A 26,913-nucleotide genomic window follows, 5' to 3' on the forward strand; every position below is an offset into this window, starting at 1 on the left:
TACAATGAGGAAGCTCCAAGAAATAGCAGTTGGCATTTTACAAGTATTCATGGCTCCCTTGGGGAAGTGGCGGTGTTTCCTGAAGAAAACAGGTTGACAGATGGTTTAAATCTATCCACTGCTGTCCCCAGATTCACTCATGAGGGATGCAAATCCCATGTTGGAGAAGTTTGGCTGTTATATCTAGCAGCCCATGTATCTCCAAGTCTGCCTAGAAATCCCATATCTCAAAGACACATCCCTGCTTCTCTAGAAAATTAATGGCTTTGTTTGCCTTGCCCTTTAAGTTCTTTAAAATACTGGGAACATATCAATAAAATTAGTCATTCTCTAAGCAACTATGTGCACCTGCCATTTATCCCATGTGGCTGAAGACACGTCTGTTCTATAGCTCTGCCTGTCCATTTCTTGCTTCTAGTCTCATATTCCATACTGCCTCTAGCCTTTCAGTCTGCAGATGACTGTAACCCCACAGGGTATATGTAGCTTCTGCCCCAGTGGCAAATGTTCATGCCCTACATAGTCTATAGACTGGGCATGTCTGGATCATCAGCTTGGGTTCTGTACTAATGCTGCCATAAGAGCTGTAGACTGAGTGGTTTATGAAAACAGAAGTTTATTTCTCTCAAGTCTGGAAGCTGGAAAGTCCAAGATCAAGGCGCTGACAGATTTGGTGTTTGTTCATAGATGGTCAACTTGTTCCTGTGTCCTCGTGTGTAGTATGAGAGTGCCCTCTGGGGTTTCTCTGGCAAGAGCACTGGTCTCATGAGGGCTCCATCCCCATGACCTAATCATCTCCCAAAGGCCCCACCTCCAAATACCATCACAATGCAGTTAAGGTTTCAACATATGAATTACAGAGGGATACAAAAACTCAGCTTATAGCAATTTGTCAGTGAAAATACTTTTAAAATCTTTGAGTTCCTGGATACATAAACAGGTCAATCATTACATCCTATTCATTGTACTCGTAGAATAATTTATAGATAACATGAAAACATTTTACTATCTTTATCTCATTTACTTCCTGTAAGAGAAGAGTAACTATTATTTCCATTTTACAGAAAAATAATCTTGAAACTCCAACAGACTATTTACTATGCCTAAAATTGCATGTCTGATACATGCATGCCTGATACATGATGGAGCTGAAACTAGAATCACTAATGTTACAGATACTGGTACCTTTTACCTTTCTTCCCCCTCCTCTCCCACTCTTTTGTTTTAATTTTCTGAAATTCTGGAATGTTATATAAAAGACAGAGGCTAGTGTCTGGATTGGGAATGTTTTAGCCAATCAATTGACCTCATAATATCTACCAGTATAAAGGAACTAGCCTATGTAATATCTCAAAAACTTTTATATAAGTATAGGAAGACTGTATAAGCTTGACTCCTTGCAATATCTTTTCAAGCCCTTTCTCAGTCTATCTTTTATGAAACCATACTACACTCAGAGTGTACAAGGAACATTTGTGAAAACAGAAGTTGGGCTCTTTTGATAGTAAGTTGTAATATTTGTCTTTAAGGTTTCCCTAAGTAGTGTTTCCTTTTTCTGTGAAGCTCTGGCATCCTGATTTAGAACACTCAATGTAGTCTGACTGAGTTTTAGCTTTTTTTTTAACTATTACTATATTAACCGGGAGTATTCAAATGCTCCCAAATTTTGTACTCCAGGATAACAATTCAAATCCATATCAATTTGTTTTATTGCTGCACTAACCATCTTTGCCTTTTCATCCACCAACGAAACTAGGAGAGGAAAAGCAATGAACTTCCATTTTTATGGGTAAAGTGAGCATCCCAAGAACTTCTTTCTTTTTTTTTTTCAATTTTATTTTATTTTTAAACTTTACAATATTGTATTAGTTTTGCCAAATATCGAAATGAATCCACCACAGGTATACCTGTGCTCCCCATCCTGAACCCTCCTCCCTCCTCCCTCCCCATACCTTCCCTCTGGGTCGTCCCAGTGCACCAGCCCCAAGCATCCAGTATCGTGCATCGAACCTGGACTGGCAACTCGTTTCATACATGATATTATACATGTTTCAATGCCATTCTCCCAAATCTCCCCACCCTCTCCCTCTCCCACAGAGTCCATAAGACTGTTCTATACATCAGTGTCTCTTTTTCTGTCTCGTACACAGGGTTATTGTTACCATCTTTCTAAATTCCATATATATGCGTTAGTATACTATATTGGTGTTTTTCTTTCTGGCTTACTTCACTCTGTATAATAGGTTCCAGTTTCATCCATCTCATTAGAACTGATTCAAATGTATTCTTTTTAATGGCTGAGTAATACTCCATTGTGTATATGTACCACAGCTTTCTTATCCATTCATCTACTGATGGGCATCTAGGTTGCAAGACTTCTTTCACTCTTTTTAAATCATAAAAGCTAGAACATGAAGATAAGATTTGTAACCATTATTGGTCAAATGTGTGGCACAAAGCACATTGGGTTGGCAGTCTCTATAAGTGAATCTTCTCCACAAAGCCACCCTTGCTGATGGCAAGAAGAATTTCAGTCTTCTATCCCTGGTTGATTTTGACCAGGAAGCCCATTTGGCTGCCTCAGCACTTCCTGAAGTCCCCCGTTTGCATGTCAACTGTCACCATGGTCAGTCACCGTAAACCCTCCAATATATTAGACCGATACAGGCACCTATGCCTCTATTTCAGCAGGGACAGCTAATATGCATCGAGTACTTAGCATGTGCTGGGTTTAAGGTTAAATTCTTTACATGCCATGGTGGATTCAATCATCATGATAAAATATCAAGAAAGTTCCAGAAAAACATCTATTTCTGCTTTATTGACTACGCCAAGGCCTTTGTGTGGATTACAACAAACTGTGGAAAATTCTTCAAGAGATGGTGATACCAGACTACCTAACCTGCCTCCTGAGAAATCTGTATACAGGTCAGGAAGCAACAATTAGAACAGGACATGGAACAACAGACTGGTTCCAAATTGGGAAAGGAGTACGTCAAGGCTATATATTGTCACTCTGTTTATTTAACTTACATGCAGAGTACATCATGTGAAATGCTGGGCTGGATGAAGCACAAGCTGGAATCCAGATTGCTGGGAGAAATATCAATAACCTCAGATATGCAGATGATATCACCCTTATGGCAGAAAGCGAAGAAAAACTAAAGAGCCTCTTGATGAAAGTGAAAGAGGAGAGTGAAAAAGTTGGCTTAAAGCTCAACATTCAGAAAACTAAGATCATGGCATCTGGTCCCATTACTTCATGGCAAATAGATGGGGGAAACAGTGACAGACTTTGTTTTTTGGGGCTCCAAAATCACTGCAGATGGTGACTGTAGCCATTAAATTAAAAGATGCTTGCTCCTTGGAAGAAAATTTATGACCAACATAGACAGCATATTTGGAGAAGGCACTGGCATCCCACTCCAGTACTCTTGCCTGGAAAATCCCATGGATGGAGGAGCCTGGAAGGCTGCAGTCCATGGGGTCGCTGAGAGTTGGACACGACTGAGCGACTTCACTTTCACTTTTCACTTTCATGCATTGGAGAAGCAAATGGCAACCTACTCCAGTTTTCTTACCTGGAGAATCCCAGGGACGGGGGAGCCTGGTGGGCTGCCATCTATGGGGTCGCACAGAGTCGGACACGACTGAAGTGACTTATCAGCCCCAGACAGCATATTGAAAAGCAAAGACATTACTTTGCCAACAAAGGTCTGTCTAGTCAAAGCTATGGTTTTTCCGGTAGTCATGTATGGATGTGAGAGTTGGACCATAAGGAAAGCTGAGTGCCAAAGAATTGATACTTTTGAACTGTGGTGTTGCAGAAGACCCTTAAGAGTCCCTTGGACTGCAAGATGATCAAACCAGTCAACCCTGAAGGAAATCAGTCCTTAATATTCATTGGAAGGACAATGATGAAGCTGAAACTTCAATACTTTGGCCACCTGATGCAAAGAACTGACTCATTGGAAAAGACCCTGATCCTGGGGAAGACTGATGGCAGGAGGAGAAGGGGACGACAGATGATGAGATCATTGGATGGCGTCACTGACTCAATGGACATGAGTTCGAATAAGCTCTGGGAGTTGGTGATGGACAGGGAAGGCTGGTGTGCTGCAGTCCATGGCGTTGCAAAGAGTCAGACACGACTGAGCGACTGAAATGAACTCAACATTAATATCTCCATTTTCCAGAAGAAGAAATTAGGAACATTAAATTACCTGTTCAAGGTCACCAAACCAGCATATGACAGAAGCAGGATTCAAACACATGTCTGAGATCCCAGCTGATGTACTATAATGCTTAACAATCAGAAAAGTTTTCCTTGAAAATAGATAATTGGAAACTTATCAAGTCTAACCCCTTTATTGTATTTGAAAAACAATCTCAGAGAACTAGGCCTCCTGATTCTTATTATAGTATTGTGTGTGGTCTAGACATGGTCTTTGTAACATGCTTTTCTAACTCACCCCTGTTCTGCACCTTGCTGGCATTCCCCATAGCTGGTGAAGGCTCCAAGAAGTCTCTTGGCAGGGCTGGTGACTGGGCACTTGATTTGCCAGGAGTTTTTTGGCCAGTTGTGTGGTGGACATGCCTTTCCTCCAACACTGCCCCTCTGCATGCACGTGTGCACGCACACTCGTACACAGAGCAATACTGGCTTCATATCAGCTGTCTTATCCCAAATCTATTCTTGATGAAGCTATTTTTGGGGGCTACGTTAGGGCCCCCATAAAAAATTTTTATGGGAAAATCTGTTTCAAAAATGTTCAGCCTCAGCAGGAGTGTTGTTAGGCATTAGACCCACTCCTTCTAGAAACAGGCAGATAAAACTGCATATTTCATTAGTAGACCAGAGCCTCCAGGACATAAAACAAGCAAACACCAGTTTGACAAACATTAAATTCAACATCAAACAGTCTAGTAGGGGAGATGGCTTGCTGATAGGTGTCTTGTTGTTCCAAATGCCGTACCCAATTCTGGTTCAGATACACAGTGCAGTGCCTTAGCAGAAAGCTTTCAGAAATGAGCTCAAGATGACAGAGGTGATGTAACCTACCATGTAGAAGCTCCCAGGCCAGCCTGACACATAGAGCCACATCCTAATGAGACCAGTGGCTATTTATTGACTCTTGTGACCTGGTAGTCAGAAGCCTGTTTCTTTGTTCTTGAAGAAGAACTATGATCTTTAAAGGAATTATGTAGGAGGAGAAGAAGAGAAAGGTCTAACAATGTCAAAATGTATTTTAAATAATCTGAATAGAATTAATGAGCAAAGAAATTGGAAAAGTTAATTGTGCATCTTAACAACTCGACTGTCCCCTTTCATTTTTTAAGAAGGAGGAAATAATGCAAAGGCTTTAAGAGAAATAAGTAATGTATGCCCATAAAGGTAGTCATTTCTCTTGTCTTAGATTCTTCACATCATCCTGGACCTAGCAAAGTCCTCTAGCTGGAAAAACTTCTAAATGTCAACTCCTATGAAGGTGACAGCTCTTGTGTAAGCTGAATTTATTTCCATTATCCCTCTTTATTCATCAATTCCAATAGCAACACCATTGACTCCTATGCAACAATAGAACCTTGATTTCTCAGGGATAGGGAACTGACATGAAAGATCTACCTTGTTGGTGGGTATCTTACCTGGGAAATTGGGAGTTGAGTGACCAGGATTCATTCTTTTCCATGGAGAGGTATGGAAACCCACATAGTCTGAGGGACCAGAATAAGCTTTGCAGTCACATAAACTTGGGTTCAAATTCCAGTTCCAGCATTTACTGGCTGTGTGTCTTTGAGCATATGGTAGAAGTTCCCTATGCCTCAGTTTCTCACCTGATTATAAATCGGAAAGCTGGTTCATACAGAACAGTGCCTGGCATATAATAAATGCTCAAAAAATTTATCAATACTTTTACCTTGTAAGGGTACTAATAATGGTTTTAACAATAATAACAGTAATAGTAATATTTATTGTGGATATTGAATAGTAAAATGAATCTGAAGCACTCATTGCATGATAGGTATTTGAACATGTTTGTTTCTACTTCTCTTCTCAGAAGCCATGTGTCCACTTATGAATTCTAGAGACATTACAAGTTTTCTTCTCTCTGTGACAGAAAAAGGTTCAATATGACTCAAGGCCTTCTGGTTCCAATTTTGAGGGGCAGATTTCTCTCTCTCCTCCAAGACAAGTCATCATCCAGAAGCAAGGAGAAATGGAAAAAATAAAAGATATGTCGGTTTAGACTTGGTTACAGATGCATGGGAACAAGTCAGAAGAGACAGATGTGTTTAATGGCCAATGCATTTGTCCAAAGGAATCATTTTCACTGGCCAGGAGCCCAATTAAACCTGTAAAATGGAAATCCAGAAAATCAGATTAACGAGCCAGTCATTAGTGAGGAAAAGACCCAGCTAATTCTGTGTTTAGCATGACAGATGGGCCCAGAGCAAATAATTGGATGACATTCATCAAATGTAAAATAAAAGGTGTCACTGAAAGGGAAAGTGGTAATAATCTCTGGGATTTACAGTGCCAGCAAATTTGCTTGTAAGGAAGAGAAAAGTTCATCAAAATAGATTAATAGTTGCTAAACTTTATTCCTTCCTTGTGTGATTGCCAGAGAACCACACAAATAATAGCGGAGAGGCAGCGAATGCACTAGGCTAGTATCACTCATTGCTGGGAGGACTCTGCTCCCCAGGGAGGCGCTAGGACCCCTGTGTGGAGGTGAGTCCCTGGGACCAGCAGGCACTGGGCAGGGATGGCGGCTGCTTCTGTAGCCACCGTTCGTTAGCCACTAAACAACAGAGAAAATAGAATCTGAAGGCTCTCCAGTTAAGTGAATGAATCACATTTCATTGTTCAGTTAGTTAAGTACTGACCTCCTGCCCTATGCCTGACATTTTTGGGGATGTGTTCATTCGTGGTTATATGTTTAAGCATAGGCTGGAATTGTACATGGCTGGGTCAATGAAGGGCTGTATGTTGTTGGACAAATTAGTGACCTCTTAGCCTCTACTTCCTTACTTATAGAGGCTATATCCTCTATGGGTCAGGAATATATAATATAATGTGTGTGTGTATATGTATATATGTAAATAAAGTATGGTTTAGAAACTGCTTACTGTAGCATCTTCCATGTTATAAGTTTTCACTGCATGGTAATCATTGCTCTTCTTGTTTTTATTAACTTACCACTTTTCTAAGAAGGCATCATTTTTAAGATGTAGCATCAATGCCATGACAGATTTTCTGGGAATGTAAACATATACACACACGTCAGTTACAGAAATTTAAAAGAACATGTTTTAAAGACATTGGAATCAAGGAAATGTAGTGCTGAAATTACAATACAACTGGTGACATGAATAAGATGAAGAGAGGATTTGTCAGTCACAGGAGGAGGAGAGCAGGTTTAGAGCCAAACTTCAGTAGGTTCATACTTGTCTTATCTTGGGCAAGTCATTCCATAGACTCGGAAGGGTTGTCAGTGGGGTTAAACTATTAATGGATAATTTATATAAGGGCTATGTGCAGTTCTGGAGCATGGAAGATGAACCCAATTGATGACAATTTTATCATTATTTTTATCATCATGCATCCACTGATTGCCTGCCATGAGACGAGCATTATTTAGGAATTAAGAAGTTATAACCTTATAATAAGCCATGGAGGGATCACTATAGGTATATGTACACCACAGGAGTAAATGTTGAAAGTGCTGTCAAAATGGAAATAACAAAATTCAGGAATTAAGAGGAGGGAGAAGTTAGAATGGTACTATCCACACCAAGGCCCGTGAACTCCTGGGCCTTACATGAGGTATGGAGCCTCAGGTTGGATCCTGCAGAACAGCCAGTGGCATGACTGGGACAGAGGGAGGGCTGCAGGAGCCCCTGGATGTCTCTGGGGGGTGCTGTGATGTCAGAGGCAGCAGATAGCCTCTGCGCTCCTTGGGCTTTGTGCAGCCGTTTAATATTTTAGATTATTCCATGGTATTTCTGAAGTGTACTTCCATCTTTATGATATACTTAAGTGCAGACTCTCCCAGGTGGTATGTGTGAGCTTAACAGAGAGGGGTGGGGGGGGGGGGGAGTGTGTGCTTGAAGAGGGCTATAGCAGGCACAGCTGGCCTGAGTTCCGGGTCAGTGGGACTGAACACACACTCAAGGGGACCACTTTGCTTTCCTTCAACCTTCGGCAATTTGGAAACCCCACCAGCCTTGCTCTGTGCTACTGATGAGAAGGCTGGCGGTGCTGTCATCTTGTTCCCTGTGGAGGTGACTGGATCTCCTGGGGAAAGGCGTTTTTAGTTGCTGAGTTCTGGCCGGCGTTAGTGCTGGGATTTGCCTCTTCTGATGCTGGGCTCATTCACTAAAAGTGAGGATGGTGAGGTTCAGGATGTCTTGTAGAGAACTGATTTTTAAGCATTTGATAGAGGATGTATTCTGGGGTTTAAAAGCTTTATCACTGGGCAGATGGTCTTCTTGTGGGGGTGATAAAAATGATTTAGAACTATAAGAGGTGGTGGTAGTGTAACACTGTGAATACGCTGAATGCCACTGAATTGTACACTTTAAAATGGTGAATTTTCTCTTATATGAATTTCACCTTGGTTAAAAAAAAAAATTTATCATCACTAAACACAAAATTCAGGAAAGAAGCTGCATCTGAGAGGGAGGCCGGGTTCAAGATAGGTGAGGAGCAGAGAGGCACATAGCTGTATGTCAGTTGGCATTCAAGTTCTGCTTCTGTGCTGCTCCAAGTGTGGTCCCCAGACCAGCAGCATCAATATCATCTGGAAACTTAATTAGAAAAAGCAACTCTTGGACCCCACCCAGACTGATTGAATCGGAGTCTCCATGGGTGGGGCCCAGCAGTCTGAGTTTTAACAAGCCTTCCAGGTGATTCTGGTGCATCCTGAAATTTCAAAACTACTGATCTGCTTCTTGGGTTTTGCAGGTATGTTTGCATGTGTTGGTTTTACAATTAAAAGTAAAACCAAATTAAAGAAGCAAATAAATAGCAAATTAAAGAAGCAAATAATTGCCAGGATTAATGGTGACTGTGTTTAGAACCAAGGGTTACATTTTAACCAGATTCTATGCAATTGAGATTTATTTTAAAAAAAATTCTCTGCAACTCATTGATCTTAATCTGTCAACACCCCACCTCTAAGCCGACATAGAACAACATAGATTTAGAACAGATGTCTTATCCAGAAAAAAAAAATAAAGGTCTTGGAATACAAGACAAGAGTGATTCTAGTTAGAAAATAGAGATGTGAGGATAGCAATGACCATCAGGCAGAAAGCTGGTCTCTCCTATTGGTTTCCAGCCTAAGTCTTTGCACCAGGTTTTTTTCACAGCTCTGCCCTCACACTGACTTGAACATCTGCTCTCCCTGGCAGCTTGTGGTGCCTGCTTTGTGGGCTTCCAATCTGCAGAGGTTAAGGAGGAGCCACAGGAGATGCCATGCCTCAGAGTGAGGAGCGATGGGTGGCTTTCACTAGAAATGTAACAACCTCCTACTCTCAGCAGCCGCTATGGATGGGCACCAGGGTTGGACCAGATCTGGGGGACTGGCCTGTCTCCAGCAAGTGCTGGGGTCTTAGTGAGCACAGAGCCTGTGCCCCCAGTAATTGCCTCCTCAGCACAGAAGCCCGGTTGCTATTGTTTCCCTGCTATTTTCTCTGAACAGGCTACGTTGTCTTCTCCTGTGAATATTAATCTCCCCTGAGTTAGGGTAATTGGACCAAGAGCAGCCATCTGCAGAGCTATGCAATTTGGCAGGCTTTCCAGCAAGTGCAAGCCAGAGGACCATTTCTTGCTGTGGTTTCTGGGTTCCCCTAAGAAGCCATCTTTCCTCTAGTGAGGTTTCAGACCTTGACATCACCAGTCATGAACTAGTAGAACTGAGATTCAGGCTTCGGATGTCTGATTTTCAAATCCAGAGTTCTTTCTTTGACTTTTGATGCCTTTAATTAACTTGCATATGGAAAGAATCAACAAGTATCTGTTCACTGCATGGATTTGTAAAAATAAAGGGAAATTGTGCTCAAATGGGAAGTGAAATTAATTGCAAAGTAACAAGAGCTTTGAGCAATAGTAATTATCCAGATTCAGAAAAATAGTTTCTTTGATAATCATGTCATCATTGCAATGGATTAAAAACTGTTAAGAAAAGAAGAATAGAATATGTAGATCATAAGTATAGCCCATATCAATAGTTTCTCTGTTTTCTGTTGAAAATGTTTATTGTGTATGAATTCAGAGCATAGTGACGAAGTAGAGAGTCCCTGCTCCCCCAGATATCACCAGCCATGGGGAAAGACTGCTGGAATTGCTCATTTATTGTCTAAGTGCTGTGACATGGGAGTAACTTAGGGTGCCGTGGGGTGGGAGGATCAAAGGCAACAGGAGAGGCTACTACTTTCCACCTTGCACTGGATCTGTAGCCCCATCTGACCTTTCTGTGTTTCCCTATGATCCAGGTAACAACTGGTGGAAGAGCCAGCTACTACGTGTCCTACCGGAGAGAGGCCTTCGCTCAGATAAAGCTGCCCAAGTACTCACTGCCCAAGGTATTCATCACCTGCTGCCCTGGGTCCTGCCAGACAAAGCAGCAGGGAAAGGCTGTCTTGTTGGGCTGCGGAAGGTTTGATCCCTTTCTGGGAGACAGCAGGCATTCAGCCTGACTTACCACTGGGGGTTTGGCCTCTGCTCAAATGGCAACCCACTCCAGTGTTCTTGCCTGGAGAATCCCAGGCAAGGGACAGGGGAGCCTGCTGGGCTGCTGTCTATGGGGTCGCACAGAGTCGGACATGACTGAAGCGACTTAGCAACAGCAGCAGCAGCATGTCAGTGAATCTGGGTTCTGTGTTCCCCTCCCAGCAGGATACCCAGGCAAGAGTTTTAATTTCCTATGACTCAAATATACAGTATAACCTTGGGTCGTTTCCCAGGACTGGTAGTGAAAGGAACACTAGCTTTGAAATCTCTTCTGTGGGTCCCTATCTTTCACAAGGGCCTTATTGATGAATAGAAGGCCAGACTCAGAATGGCCTAGGTAGAAACTTTATACACACACACATATATGTGTGTGTGTGTCTGGGTGTCTGAGAGAAAGAGAGAGAGAGACTGTAGCTGATGGGTACATCAGAGAGAGAGAGTGTGTAGCTGATGGGTACATCCTGCAACTATGATCCTATACAATGGTCCTATAAAGTCAATTACAGATGTTACAGAAAATGAGAAATTAATACCCATGGCCCCTGGGGCTACATACAATTATATATATGTAAGGTGCACAGGTGAGTCCCATGTCTTTCATGCTTCTCTCTACATTTTAATGCTAAATATAAATGCACTGCTTGTACTTCCACTCCCTTCTGCCACAATGAGTAATTAAAAAGGAATAATTTACTATAATGTTAATATCGAATCGTGGCATTTTAACTCCTATTTTGGAAAATCACAACACTTATTCTGTGGACCTCATCCCTTGTAAACAGTGGCTCCTGGGAGGAGATGGATCTTAGAACATCAGTGTGAACATGGGCAGGCCTTAATTGCATTAAAGCCTTAATTGCATTAAAGCCTCAGTTGCATTATTGGGGCTGCAAAGAAGCAAAGTCTCAGGTTGGACAAAAATCAAATGTAAAGTTACAAAGACTTAGATCTCCAAGCCGGTGCTAGGAAGCATATCATGAAAAGTGAAATGAGTACAGAGGCAGATGGGATTATGAGTTAAGAAGGTAGATAACCATCTACCCCTAGTTGCTTTTACCCATTCACTTATTCACATAATCATGCACATATTCATTCATTTTTTTCCTTTCTTTATTCACCCATTGATCTTGTCTTTCTTCCATTTAGGTTTTTACTCAGTGCCATGCATTGAGCTAAGCTTTGTGGTTAGAGTGGTAAATAAGACAGACATTCCCTACCTTCATAAAGCTTGTATTCTGGTAGAAATGGTAAACAAGGAATTGTGGGTATGAGAGGTGTTCTAGGCACAGAAGTTCAAGGTCCACTGTGACATGATAGTTGAAGCTCACCAAATATGGGTCGTGAGGGCTAGTTTTCTTTTTTTTTTTTTTTTTTTTTTTTTTTTTTTGGCATTTATTCTTCCAATTTTATTTTATTTTAAACTTTACATAATTGTATTAGTTTTGCCAAATATCAAAATGAATCCGCCACAGGTATACATGTGTTCCCCATCCCGAACCCTCCTCCCTCCTCCCTCCCCATACCATCCGTCTGGGCCGTCCCAGTGCACCAGCCCCAAGCATCCAGCATCATGCATCGAACCTGGACTGGCAACTCGTTTCTTACATGATATTTTACATGTTTCATTGCCATTCTCCCACATCTTCCCACCCTCTCCCTCTCCCACAGTGTCCATAAGACTGTTCTATACATCAGTGTCTCTTTTGCTGTCTCGTACACCGGGTTATTGTTACCATCTTTCTAAATTCCATATATATGCGTTAGTATACTGTATTTATGTTTTCCTTCTGGCTTACTTCACTCTGTATAATAGGCTCCAGTTTCATCCACCTCATTAGAACTGATTCAAATGTATTCTTTTTAATGGCTGAGTAATACTCCATTGTGTATATGTACCACAGCTTTCTTACCCATTCATCTGCTGATGGACATCTAGGTTGCTTCCATGTCTTGGCTATTATAAACAGTGCTGCGATGAACATTGGGGTACACGTGTCTCTTTCCTTCTGGTTTCCTCAGTGTGTATGCCCAGCAGTGGGATTGCTGGATCATAAGGCAGTTCTATTTCCAGTTTTTTAAGGAATCTCCACACTGTTCTCCATAGTGGCTGTACTAGTTTGCATTCCCACCAACAGTGTAAGAGGGTTCCCTTTTCTCCACACCCTCTCCAGCATTTATTATTTGTAGACTTTTGGATCGCAGCCATTCTGACTGGTGTGAAATGGTACCTCATAGTGGTTTTGATTTGCATTTCTCTGATAATGAGTGATGTTGAGCATCTTTTCATGTGTTTGTTAGCCATCTGTATGTCTTTTTTGGAGAAATGTCTATTTAGTTCTTTGGCCCATTTTTTGATTGGGTCTTTTATTTTTCTGGAGTTGAGCTGTAGGAGTTGCTTGTATATTTTGAGATTAGTTGTTTGTCGGTTGCTTCATTTGCTATTATTTTCTCCCATTCTGAAGGCTGTCTTTTCACCTTGCTAATAGTTTCCTTTGATGTGCAGAAGCTTTTAAGGTTAATTAGGTCCCATTTGTTTATTTTTGCTTTTGTTTCCAATATTCTGGGAGGTGGGTCATAGAGGATCCTGCTGTGATGTATGTCGGAGAGTGTTTTGCCTATGTTCTCCTCTAGGAGTTTTATAGTTTCTGGTCTTACGTTTAGATCTTTAATCCATTTTGAGTTTATTTTTGTGTATGGTGTTAGAAAGTGGTCCAGTTTCATTCTTTTACAAGTGGTTGACCAGATTTCCCAGCACCACTTGTTAAAGAGATTGTCTTTAATCCATTGTATATTCTTGCCTCCTTTGTCGAAGATAAGGTGTCCATATGTGCGTGGATTTATCTCTGGGCTTTCTATTTTATTCCATTGATCAATATTTGTCTTTGTGCCAGTACCATACTGTCTTGATAACTGTGGCTTTGTAGTAGAGCCTGAAGTCAGGTAAGTTGATTCCTCCAGTTCCATTCTTCTTTCTCAAGATCGCTTTGGCTATTCGAGGTTTTTTGTATTTCCATACAAATTGTGAAATTATTTGTTCTAGCTCTGTGAAGAATACTGTTGGTAGCTTGATAGGGATTGCGTTGAATCTATAAATTGCTTTGGGTAGTATACTCATTTTCACTATATTGATTCTTCCAATCCATGAACATGGTATATTTCTCCATCTATTAGTGTCCTCTTTGATTTCTTTCACCAGTGTTTTATAGTTTTCTATATATAGGTCTTTAGTTTCTTTAGGTAGATATATTCCTAAGTATTTTATTCTTTCCGTTGCAATGGTGAATGGAATTGTTTCCTTAATTTCTCTTTCTGTTTTCTCATTATTAGTGTATAGGAATGCAAGGATTTCTGTGTGTTGATTTTATATCCTGCAACTTTACTGTAGTCATTGATTATTTCTAGTAATTTTCTGGTGGACTCTTTAGGGTTTTCTATGTAGAGGATCATGTCATCTGCAAATAGTGAGAGTTTTACTTCTTCTTTTCCAATTTGGATTCCTTTATTTCTTTTTCTGCTCTGATTGCTGTGGCCAAAACTTCCAAAACTATGTTGAATAGTAATGGTGAAAGTGGGCACCCTTGTCTTGTTCCTGACTTTAGAGGAAATGCTTTCAATTTTTCACCATTGAGGATAATGTTTGCAGTGGGTTTGTCATATATAGCTTTTATTATGTTGAGGTATGTTCCTTCTATTCCTGCTTTCTGGAGAGTTTTTATCATAAATGGATGTTGAATTTTGTCAAAGGCTTTTCTGCATCTATTGAGATAATCATATGGTTTTTATTTTTCAATTTGTTAATGTGGTGTATTACATTGATTGATTTGCGGATATTGAAGAATCCTTGCATCCCTGGGATAAAGCCCACTTGATCATGGTGTATGATCTTTTTAATGTGTTGTTGGATTCTGATTGCTAGAATTTTGTTAAGGATTTTTGCATCTATGTTCATCAGTGATATTGGCCTGTAGTTTTCTTTTTTTGTGGGATCTTTGTCAGGTTTTGGTATTAGGGTGATGGTGGCCTCATAGAATGAGTTTGGAAGTTTACCTTCCTCTGCAATTTCTGGAAGAGTTTGAGCAGGATAGGTGTTAGCTCTTCTCTAAATTTTTGGTAGAATTCAGCTGTGAAGCCGTCTGGACCTGGGCTTTTGTTTGCTGGAAGATTTTTGATTACAGTTTCAATTTCCATGCTTGTGATGGGTCTGTTAAGATTTTCTATTTCTTCCTGGTCAGTTTTGGAAAGTTGTACTTTTCTAAGAATTTGTCCATTTCTTCCACGTTGTCCATTTTATTGGCATATAATTGTTGATAGTAGTCTCTTATGATCCTTTGTATTTCTGTGTTGTCTGTTGTGATCTCTCCATTTCGTTTCTAATTTTGTTGATTTGATTTTCTCCCTTTGTTTCTTGATGAGTCTGGCTAATGGTTTGTCAATTTTATTTATCCTTTCAAAGAACCAGCTTTTGGTTTTGTTGATTTTGCTATGGTCTCTTTTGTTTCTTTTGCATTTATTTCTGCTCTAATTTTAAGATTTCTTTCCTTCTACTAACCCTGGGTTCTTCATTTCTTCCTTTTCTAGTTGCTTTAGGTGTAGAGTTAGGTTATTTATTTGACTTTTTCTTGTTTCTTGAGGTGTGCCTGTATTGCTATGAACTTTCCCTTAGGACTGCTTTTACCGTGTCCCACAGGTTTTGGGTTGTTGTGTTTTCATTTTCATTCGTTTCTATGCAAATTTTGATTTCTTTTTGATTTCTTCTGTGATTTGTTGGTTATTCAGCAGCGTGTTGTTCAGCCTCCATATGTTAGAATTTTTAATAGTTTTTCTCCTGTAATTGAGATCTAATCTTACTGCATTGTGGTCAGAAAAAATGCTTGGAATGATTTCTATTTTTTTGAATTTACCAAGGCTAGCTTTATGGCCCAGGATGTGATCTATCCTGGAGAAGGTTCCATGTGCGCTTGAGAAAAGGTGAAATTCATTGTTTTGGGATGAAATGTCCTATAGATATCAATTAGGTCTAACTGGTCTATTGTATCGTTTAAAGTTTGTGTTTCCTTGTTAATTTTCTGTTTAGTTGATCTATCCATAGGTGTGAGTGGGGTATTAAAGTCTCCCACTATTATTGTGTTATTGTTAATTTCTCCTTTCATACTTGTTAGCATTTGTCTTACGTACTGTGGTGCTCCCGTGTTGGGTGCATATATGTTTATAATTGTTATATCTTCTTCTTGGATTGATCCTTTGATCATTATGTAGTGACCTTCTTTGTCTCTTTTCACCGCCTTTGTTTTAAAGTCTATTTTATCTGATATGAGTATTGCTACTCCTGCTTTCTTTTGGTCCCTATTTGCATGGAAAATCTTTTTCAGCCCTTCACTTTCAGTCTGTATGTGTCCCCTGTTTTGAGGTGGGTCTCTTGTAGACAACATATGTAGGGGTCTTGTTTTGTATCCATTCAGCCAGTCTTTGTCTTTTGGTTGGGGCATTCAACCCATTTACATTTAAGGTAATTACTGATAAGTATGTTCCCGTTGCCATTTACTTTATTGTTTTGGGTTCGAGTTTATACACCGTTTTTGTGTTTCTGTCTAGAGAATATCCTTTAGTATTTGTTGGAGAGCTGGTTTGGTGGTGCAGAATTCTCTCAGCTTTGCTTGTCTGAAAAGCTTTGATTTCTCCTTCATACTTGAATGAGATCCTTGCTGGGTACAATAATCTGGGCTGTAGGTTATTTTCTTTCATCATTTTAAGTATGTCTTGCCATTCCCTCTGGCTTGAAGAGTTTCTATTGAAAGATCAGCTGTTATCCTTATGGAATTCCTTGTGTGTTATTTGTTGTTTTTCCTTGCTGCTTTTAATATTTGTTCTTTGTGTTTGATCTTGTTAATTTGATTAATATGTGTCTTGGGGTGTTTCTTCTGGGTTTATCCTGTTTGGGACTCTGGGTTTCTTGGACTTGGGTGATTATTTCCTTCCCATTTTAGGAAGTTTTCCACTATTATCTCCTCAAGTATTTTCTCATGGTCTTTCTTTTGTCTTCTTCTTCTGGAACCCTATGATTCGAATGTTGTAGCGTTTAATATTGTCCTGGAGGTCTCTGAGATTGTCCTCATTTCTTTTAATTCGTTTTCTTTATCCTCTCTGATTCATTTATTTCTACCATTCTATCTTCTAATTCACTAATCCTGTCTTCTGCCTCTGTTATTCTACTATTTGTTGCCTCCAGAGTGTTTTTAATTTCACTTATTGCATTATTCATTATATATTGACTCTTTTTATTTCTTCTAGGTCCTTGTTAAACCTTTCTTGCATCTTCTCAATCCTTGTCTCAGGCTATTTATCTGTGATTCCATTTTAGTTTCAAGATTTTGGATCAATTTCACTATCATTATTCGAATTCTTTATCAGGTAGATTCCCTATCTCTTCCTCTTTGTTTGGTTTGGTGGGCATTTATCCTGTTCCTTTATCTGCTGAGTATTCCTCTGTCTCTTCATCTTGTTTAAATTGCTGAGTTTGGGTGTCCTTTCTGTATTCTGGCAGTTTGTGGAGTTCTCTTTATTATGGCGTTTCTCACTGTGTGGGTTTGTACAGGTGGCTTGTCAAGGTTTCCTGGTTAGAAAGCTGTGTCGGTGTTCTGGTGGGTGGAGCTGTATTTCTTCTCTGGGTGCAATGAAATGTCCAGTAATGAGTTATGAGATGTCTATAGTTTGGGGTGACTTTGGGCAGCCTGTATCTTGAAGCTCAGGACTGTGTTCCTTTGCTGCTGGAGAATTTGCTTGGTATGTCTTGCCCTGGAACTTATTGGCCCTTGTGTGGTGCTTGGTTTCAGTGTCGGTATGGAGGCATTTGATGAGCTCCTGTCAATGAATGTTCCTTGGAGTCAGGAGTTCCTGGAGTCAGGGTTTGGACTTAAGTCTCCTGCTTCCGATTATCGGTCTTATTTTACAGTAGTTTCAAAACTTCTCCTTCTATACAGCACCATTGATAAAACATCTACATTAAAGATGATAAGTTTCTCTACAGTGAGGTCACTCAGAGAGGTTCACAGGGTTACATGGAGAAGAGAAGAGGAGGAGGAGTTAGAGGTGACCCAAATGAGATGAGGTGAATCAATAGTGGAGAGAGTGGGCTAGCCAGTAGTCACTTCCTTATGTGCACTCCACAACTGGACCACTCAGAGATGTTCACGGGGTTATACAGAGAAGAGAAGAAGGAGGAAGGTAACAGAGGTGGCCAGAAGGATAAAAGGGGGAATGAAAGGAGGGAGACAGATCCAGCCAGTAATCAGTTCCCTAAGTGTTCTCCACCGTCTGGAACACACAGAAATTCACAGAGTTGGGTAGAGTAGAGAGGGGTTAGGGAGGAGACACAGGCGACCTGGTGGAGAAAAAGGAGGGTCCAAAGGGAGAGAGAGCAGTCAAGCCAGTAATCTCACTCCCTAGTGAAAATGGGTCCTGAAGATTGGGTCAGGGCTAGTTTTCTAAAGAAAGTGATGCTTAAGACGATTCAAGGAAGATGAGGAGTTAACCCTGAAAATAAGTGTTTAGGAAGCCGGTAGAAAATACATACACTGGCCCTATTTTAAGAGAAGGCTTCCCAGGTGGCGCTAATGGTAAAGAGCCTACCTGCCAGTGCAGGAGATGTAAGAGATGTAGGTTCGATCCCTGTTCGGGAAGATCCCTTGGAGGAGGAAATGGCAACCCACTCCAGTATTCTTGCCTGGAGAATCCCATGAACAGAGGAGCCTGGTGGGCTACAGTTCATAGGGTTAAAAGAGTCAGACACAACTGAAGTGACTTAGCATGCACACACGTGTGCACATTTTAACAAACTAGAAGGCCATGTTAAGGGACAGGGTTGCATAGAAGAGCTGGAGACGTTGGCAAGGATCATAGTAAGTAGCCCCAGGGGCCACAGGCATTAATCTCTCACTTTCTGTAATATCTTTGTGATTGATTTTATAGGACCATTTTATAGGATCATGGTTGCAGGATGTACCCATCAGCTGTTCTAAACCCAAGCAGGAAAGAGGTCCGCTTCTTGCAGAACATGAAGAGGAAGTTCATGATCATGAGAATGACCTTTAGCAGCAATCTGGTGATTTCCATGTATTGGCCCAGGAAAAAAGTTTCAGGAACTTTCTAAACCACATTCTCCATGGAGCACCTATTTTGTTTCTTCATGTATGCCTATTTTATGTATTTTTAACCTTCTCAGGAAAACAAACAGTTTGCTCCCCTGGGCAGTATGGCTGCAGGTGGGAACAAATGAAGCCTGGCATCGATCACAACCCTAGAACACTCCATTAATGATTAGCAGCCCCATGGCAATTTACTGTGATGGACTACCATCCATGCGGCTCTTTTGATAGAACTTCATCCAGAACAGCTTCTCATTAATATGAGGGCTGCTGTGAAAATAGCTGGATGGTTATTGATCCCCTTTATTAGTCGGCATTGACCCGGATTTTTGTAACCTCGGACTAGGATGTGAGGGCAGAGTGGGCGGAAGGAGACTGGTTCTTTCCATTGTTTAAAAATTGAAATGGCTTTTAAACAAGTTGCTGCCATTCCACGTAGTGCCCAGCTGCTGCTGGGCATCTTGCTTAAACACAGAAACACAGAAAAGCTCCCTGTCATCATTGCCTTCACGCTTCTACTCCCAGTCTGTTCAGAATATGCTCTCCTGGGGCACTCCTTGGCTTTAGAGTGTTTTGCAGGGAAGGAAATGAAGGCCATTACTAATGAGCAGCATTACTAGGGGCAGCAACCTTGTGCTGAGTCCTCCATAACCCAGCCCCTGGGCATCGAGTTGGTGCTCTCAGGCCACTATCATGAAAAGCACGCACCAGCAGGGGGCTTGGAGCCAGATGATGGGAGGCCTGGCAGCCTCGGGAAAAGACAATGGAGCTCATGAAGAGGATGAACAGAAACCAGGACTTTCATTCCAGCTCTGCCACCTGCTCATATGTGAGCCCATGTCTTCTGATCTGTGAAATGGGTATCATAATACCACGTGGCAAAGTTGTGAGGATGCAGCAAATGACTTGCTTTTGGTAAAGCATAATGTGCTGGGCAAGTCTAAGCAACACTTGTCATCAGGGGAAATACTACTGATGCTCTTAACCTGCCAGGTGAGTTCCTGATAGGGTCATATCCCAGGCTTCCCTTGCTTTCAAAGCTGCTTGCCTCACTGGACTGCTCTGAGTCTCATAGACCTCCACTTGTCTCTTACATTCTGAACATTCTGCTCTTGACTTCCCAGTCTAACAGTCATTTCTGCAAGAGAAAAAATTGTTTTTTGCTGGTTTATTTTTACGTGGAACATTGATGACAATGTTGAACTTGACTTGAGCTCCAGATTCCTGGAAAACAGCAACATTTAGGAAATCCTCCTACCCTTTTGTGTTCCTGAACATGGTTTACTGCAAACCTCCCACCCCTGCCTCCTCTTAAATGTTCCTTGTGTTTACCTTTGGCAAGACCAGATTCCTGTCCTTTTTCTCGTAAATGATTAGCTGAACCATTTATCCCCACCGACCAATCTGGATAAAATGCTTGTTAATTCAACTGGACCAAACTTAAGTCTGACTTTTCTTCTGAGAATCACCTGACCTTAAGGAAAACAATTTCCTGTCCACCTATTCACCTCACTCCCCACAGGGCATTCCAGCCTTACTTTACTTCTCCCCAAACAAGTGATTCTTTTCTGCCCTCACTATGGGGGTGCTTGCAGGTATTTTGATCAGAGTGCTTTCCCTATTACAATAGTGTTTTCAAATAAAATCTCTCCTTACCTGAGTCTAGGTTTGTTTCTGACAGTAGAAACCCCACTTTTTTTTTTTTTCCTGGTTTCCTTTCCTGGATCCCGTTCCCTTGCCATCCTTAAAATGTTGATGTTCCTGAGTTCTGCTTGCATAAATCCCACAGTTAATCCCACTTTGAATAATGAAAGAGGAGGGGGGAAATAAGTTTCAGATAATTTATTATAATGATAGTGATATTAACCTTTTCCTTAATTTCCTTAGGAATGTTTTCCTTAATGTTTGCATTTCCCCAAATGCTGATTTCGCCTTCCTTGCTATGTCACAGCCTTACTTCCTAAAGAGTCGTCTGTAGTTCTAACCTCTTTTCTCACTTTCATTCACTCTTGAACTTGCTGCTAGTTTTCCTCAGCTCTCCCATATCCATCTCTCCACTATTGCACTAAAAATCTGTTAGCCATTGTTACTGCCTACATGCCAGATCCAACCAGACATCTCCATATCTTTATCTTTTTTTTGTTTTTTTAAACCTCTCTGGAGCATCTGACACTGGTGGGAGAAAAATTAATAACTTGGTGTGTAGATTCCCTTTGGCAATGTTCCCCCCCCCCCCCAATTTCCTTTCCTGGATCCCCTTCCCTTGCTATCCTTAAAATGTTGATGTTCCTAAGTTCTCCTTGTTTCCTTCATGGTTCCAGAGTGACCTCATTCCTTCTCTTCATACTGTTGAGTTCTATATCCACAGCTCCTATGCGCATCTGTGCATTAAATTCTGAACTGCATTGTTAACTGCGGTTTAGATGAACATCCCCTTCAGTTCAGTTCAGTTCAGTCACTCAGTTGTGTCCAACTCTCTACGACCCCATGAATTGCAGCACGCCAGGCCTCCCTGTCCATCACCAACTCCCGGAGGTCACTCAAACTCACGTCCATTGACTTGGTGATGCTATCCAGCCACTCATCCTCTGTTGTCTTCTTCTTCTCCTGTCCCCAATCCCTCCCAGCATCAGAGTCTTTTCCAATGAGTCAACTCTTCACATGAGGTGGCCAAAGTACTGGAGTTTCAGCTTCAACATCAGTCCTTCCAAAGAACACCCAGGACTGATCTCCTTTAGAATGGACTGGTTAGATCTCCTTGCAGTCCAAGGGACTCTCAAGAGTCTTCTCCAACACCACAATTCAAAAGCATCAATTCTTTGATGCTCAGCTTTCTTCACAGTCCAACTCTCACATCCATACATGACCACTGGAAAAACCATAGCCTTGACTAGACGGACCTTTTTTGGCAAAGTAACGTCTCTGCTTTTGAATATGCTATCTAGGTTGGTCATAACTTTCTTTCCAAGGAGTAAGCGTCTTTTAATTTCATGGCTGCAATCACTATCTGCAGTGATTTTGGAGCCCAGAAAAATAAAGTCTGACACTGTTTCCACTGTTTCCCCATCTATTCCCCATGAAGTGATGGGACCGGATGCCATGATCTTCGTTTTCTGAATGTTGAGCTTTAAGCCAACTTTTTCACTCTCCTCTTTCACTTTCATCAAGAGGCTTTTGAGTTCCTCTTCACTTTCTGCCATGAGGGTGGTGTCATCTGCATATCTGAGGTTATTGATATTTCTCTCCTTAATGGTCCCATTTAACAACTGAGCTCAGAGTCTCTCCCTTTGGTCCTTTATATCTCCTCCTCCTCACATGTTTACTTATTTACTTCATTTATTTACTCAGTAAGCTTGTGTTGGATGTCTACCACATGCTAGATACTCTGGTAAGTGCTAAAAATAAACTAATAAAAAAGAGAGACATAGCTTCCGCTCTCTGGGAGCTTAGAGTCTAATGAGAGAGGCAGACATCACACAAATAATTATAGAAGTAGATTATTAATCTTGATTGTAATGAATACTCTAAGAAAAAATAGAAAATTTTGTAAGTCAGATATCTGAGATATTAAAGATATGGCCTTCTGCCTTAGCCCCTGTAGACGCCACCTCCTTACTACTTTACCAGTTCATTCCATAGGGTTTTTATAGAGAATCTACTCCCTCAGTTCGGCCCTTGTACATTCCTGCCCAGAAGGTTGCCATGACCTTTTAAAACTTCTCCTTGCCTCTAGCATTGCCCCATTTAAATCCACTCATCACATTGCTTCCACACTGAATATTATCATGTAAAGAACTTGATCATCTTAAACAAAATCTATGCATTAACCAACTCTGATTTTCTCCTCCTGCTTCAAATCTTGTGTCAACTTTGTACTTCAGGGTAGAACTTCACTGTGCCATACAGAATCCCTTGTAATGTGACCACTCTCTATCTTCATCTTCCTCAGCAGAAAATTGCCTTCAGGCTCTTCTAGGTTCCATACATTCCCCTGAATGCTCCACCCTCTCTCTCACCTCTAAGCCTTTGTACTCCTTTCACCATTTTCGGGATGTCTATTATAGTCCTTAGTCAAGTTCACAAAAGGCTACACAAGTTTGTGATGTCTCCACCACCAAGTGGAAGTCAGGCCCCATGTTTTGTTCTTCTCTGTATTTATTATGGTGTTTGGCACAAGAATGAAGTTATACTGGGCCCAGATTAAATAAAATGTTTCAATAATGCAGAGGTATTTTTATTATTGTTCACCTAGGAAGTTGTAAGCTTAAATTTTTCGAAAAGCAACTATGATTCTTCCTACTGACTGTATTGAGAGGGTGTAGGGGGAGTGTTATTTATCATCATTTAAATAAGGAAGTGACACATGCTTTGAAATTAGATTGGGGTAGCGAGATGAAAGAAATAAGTTTTATTGTCATTCAGATTCCTATTGGACCAATTTTAAGTAATAGTGCTTTTTTGTTGTTGTTTTTCTGGAAGACTTAATATTCTGATTCTTGGTTGACCCCTGTTCAACTCTAAGACTTGTCAGGAGAGAGGACACATCGTTCAGAGTTTTTCAAGAATTGACGCCCTGAATTGCATGCACCAGCATCATCTGGAGGGTTGTTCAGGTGGTAGAACCCAAGGTTCCACACCAGACACACTGAATCAGAATCTCAGGCATTGGGTCTCCTGAGTCTGCATGCTCTCAGGAACTCCAGGTCATGCTGATGCACACTGCATTATACACCCACTGGTAAGGAGTTTAACTTCTCTAGGTAGTCTTAGGCTCAAATCTTAGTAATGTACTTTATTAGCTAAGTGACTTTGATTAGCTAAGGAATTCTCAAGCAGAAATCCCATAACTCTATATAGTAGAGAGTAGTCGCTCATCCTAGAGCCTGGAATTCCTGCTCACCAGTTGACACAGTCCCAGTGCAGGTCTAAACTAAGATGCATTCACAGCAAATCTGGCTGCTTCTAATCCTGACCATGCCCCAGTGTTTTAAGTTGTCCCCCCACCCCCAATTCTTTTACATTAATTTAGTCTAAAATAACTTAGCTCATTCATTTTTATGACCAAAACATCTGGGGAAAGCCAAGCATTTCTATTGCATTTTTAACAGGGTAAGTGAATTTAATCCGAATTTCCTGCAGCTGCTATTTCCCCTCCTACTGGGTTCCTGGGCTTTCATTCCACACCAGCACAACATGACTTCATCAGATGGTTTTTAAGAGTAAGCCTCATTTCCATTTTCAAGCACCTCAGCAGGAACCTGCAATTCTACAAGGTGTGTAAACACAAAGGAGCAGAGCAGGTGAGGTCTTAGTCAAGGTGACCTCGGAAGTCCAAGGCTAGAGGCTGAGATTTCACAGAGGATCTCCAATAAAAGAGATCCAGAACTCCTTTTCTTACTTTCCCCACCTCCCAGCTCTCCAAATCAAATGAGTTTGCTTCTTTTTAAAATCGGCTCGGAGGAGCTCTCCATGGTTCTGATATTATAGACATGGCTGCTCCTGTTTTTTTGTTGAAAGCATTTCTGGGAAAGGTTGGTCTAATAAGGTAAAGGCTAGATCCACTCTACATGTTCACTTACTGTCACTTCCCTTGCCTGTGTCCCTGTCACCAGTGCTTTCTGCATCAGTGACAAGGATGCCTCTCTTTTGCTTTTCCAGCGTGCTATTACTCCTTGGCATATGCACTTGTATACTCATAGTTATTCATTTTAAAAATTACTCTTGTGTTGTCAAATGTTTATCCAGGTCAACATTTCCTTCTGACAGTATAAGTTATTTAGGTAATGACTTGAGTTTGTGATAATATGTGTACAGTTCCTAGCCACATAGGCAAACTGGGTTTTGAAAACTATTTTGAATTCTGAACTATTAGAAATGATTTTAGAAATGACCCAGTCATTTCTAAATTTAATTAGAATTAAGAATTAGGAATACAAATCAAAGGGGCTTGAGGGACCAAGAAGGTAACATTAATATATATATAGGCAGATGATCGGAGAAGGCAATGGCACCCCACTCCAGTTCTCTTGCCTGGAAAATCCCATGGATGGAGGAGCGTGGGAGGCTGCAGTCCATGGGGTTGCAAAGAGTTAAACATGACTGAGCGACTTCATTTTCACTTTTCACTTTCATGCATTGGAGAAGGAAATGGCAACCCACTCCAGTGTTCTTGCCTGGAGAATCCCAGGGACGGGGGAGCCTGGTGGGCCACCGTCTATGGGGTCGCACAGAGTTGGACACAGCTGGAGTGACTTAGCAGCAGTAGCAGTAGCAGGCAGATGATAGGAATCTTTGGGTGTGGAAGGCTAAGGCTTCAATGAGTACTGACTCCATCTAAAATACTACACTTTTAGGTATATGGTAGAGGCTTTGGTCAAACCAAGGGCTTCCCTGGTGACAGAGAGGTAAAGAAATCCACCTGCCAATGCAGCAGATGTGGGTTCAATCCCTGGGTCAGAAAGATCTCCTGGTGAAGGAAATGGCAGCCCACTCCATATGACAGAGGAGCCTGGTGGGCTTCAATCCATGGAGCTGTGAAAAAGTCATATAAGACTTAGTGACTGAACAACAACAACAATAATAATCAGACCAAACAATTATGATTCATATTCATTTCATGGGTCATTCATTTGCAACTTCTGGCTTAGCAGTTATGTATACAACTAGTTAGAAGCTAACAATTAGGTTAAAATCATGTCACAGAGGTTCAAAACATGGTTTGGCTACTTATGAGTTATATAATCTGAAGCAAGTTGGTAAACCTCTGTGTGCCATATTTAATTTCTAAGTAAAATGGAAATAATCATACTACCTCCACTGTAGAATTATTTGGATTTTTTAATTGAAATAATGCATTTAGATGACTTAGAGTATGCCCAAATGTTAGCTATTTTTATTGGTAGCTTAACCTCTTCACTCTGTTCAGTGAGAAAATTGGAAGCTCAGGGAAGCTGACACATCCAATATCATGCAGCTGACTTATAGTAGAACACTATTATGACCCAGAACTCTGAATTCAAGCTTAAATATCCTTTCCTCTATAATCCATGGTTTTCAAATATTATTCTATTAGCAGTAGAACCCCCCCCCCCCACCTTTTACTCCTAAAATATTACACAGAAGTCCATGATATAGCAAATCTAAGTAGTGCTGGTATGTTTGAAACAGATTTGGAAACCCAGAGCCCCACCCATTGGCTGTGCCTCTGGGTCACCCTTCTTTCAACCCCATCTGAAGATTCCCAAGAAAGGCATGAAAACCACTATCCTAGAAATGTTGAAACCATAAATTAAGATTGAGTGAAGGGAGAAGCCCTGTCTTTTTTTCATGTGTGGGTTTCCTCACGCAAGGTTGTATGTCTCTGTTAGCGCTAACACCAATTTTCAGTTATAAAAATAAAAAATGAAAGTGGATAAATCCCTTGAAGCCATGGAAAATGATACCCACCAAAGCCCCTTACACCCATCTTACTGTCACTTAGCAAGGAGCAGAAATCATGAAGCTCATAATTTATAGCCTTGGCCCAACACAGAATTGTTTAACATTGCCTATAACTCAAGCTTTTCCTCAGCCATTTCATAAGTCATGGTAATTACTCTGGGTCCCAGTGGGCAAGGAGATACGGAAATCTGCTGCCTTATGGGCTTTCCATCTTCTTACAGGACATGCACATCATTAGTACCAATGAGAACCAAGTGTTTGCAGCCGTCCAGGAATGGAACCAGAATGACACGTACAACCTCTACATCTCAGACACACGTGGGATCTACTTCACCCTGGCCATGGAGAACATCAAGAGCAGCCGAGGTCTGATGGGAAACATCATTATTGAATTGTATGAGGTATGTAGCCAACATTATCCTGCACTTGAATCTGCCTCTCTTTTTCATGAGTTCTAACAATATGAACACAAGCATTGGAGTCATAAAGTCCTGAGTTCAGATATCAGCTGTGCGCTTAGCAGTTGTGATTTGGGGCAGGGGACTTAACTTCTCTGTGCCTCAATTCCCTCACTTGTAAAATGGGGATAAAACA

General features: G+C 41.0%; 1 protein-coding gene across 2 annotated transcripts in view; it reads left to right on the forward strand.

Annotated features, from left to right (window-relative positions):
* Window positions 1-26,913, forward strand: part of SORCS3 (sortilin related VPS10 domain containing receptor 3) — a 647,321-nt gene that overhangs the window by 504,008 nt on the left and 116,400 nt on the right. For both annotated transcript variants that reach the window (XM_061403393.1, XM_061403394.1), the window contains exons 8-9: window positions 10,501-10,590; window positions 26,541-26,720. In XM_061403393.1, the coding sequence (XP_061259377.1) occupies window positions 10,501-10,590; window positions 26,541-26,720 (270 nt within the window). The remainder of the gene's footprint in view (window positions 1-10,500; window positions 10,591-26,540; window positions 26,721-26,913) is intronic.

The sequence above is a fragment of the Bos javanicus genome, chromosome 26, assembly GCF_032452875.1.
Source record: "Bos javanicus breed banteng chromosome 26, ARS-OSU_banteng_1.0, whole genome shotgun sequence".
NCBI classification, from domain to species: Eukaryota; Metazoa; Chordata; class Mammalia; order Artiodactyla; family Bovidae; genus Bos; species Bos javanicus.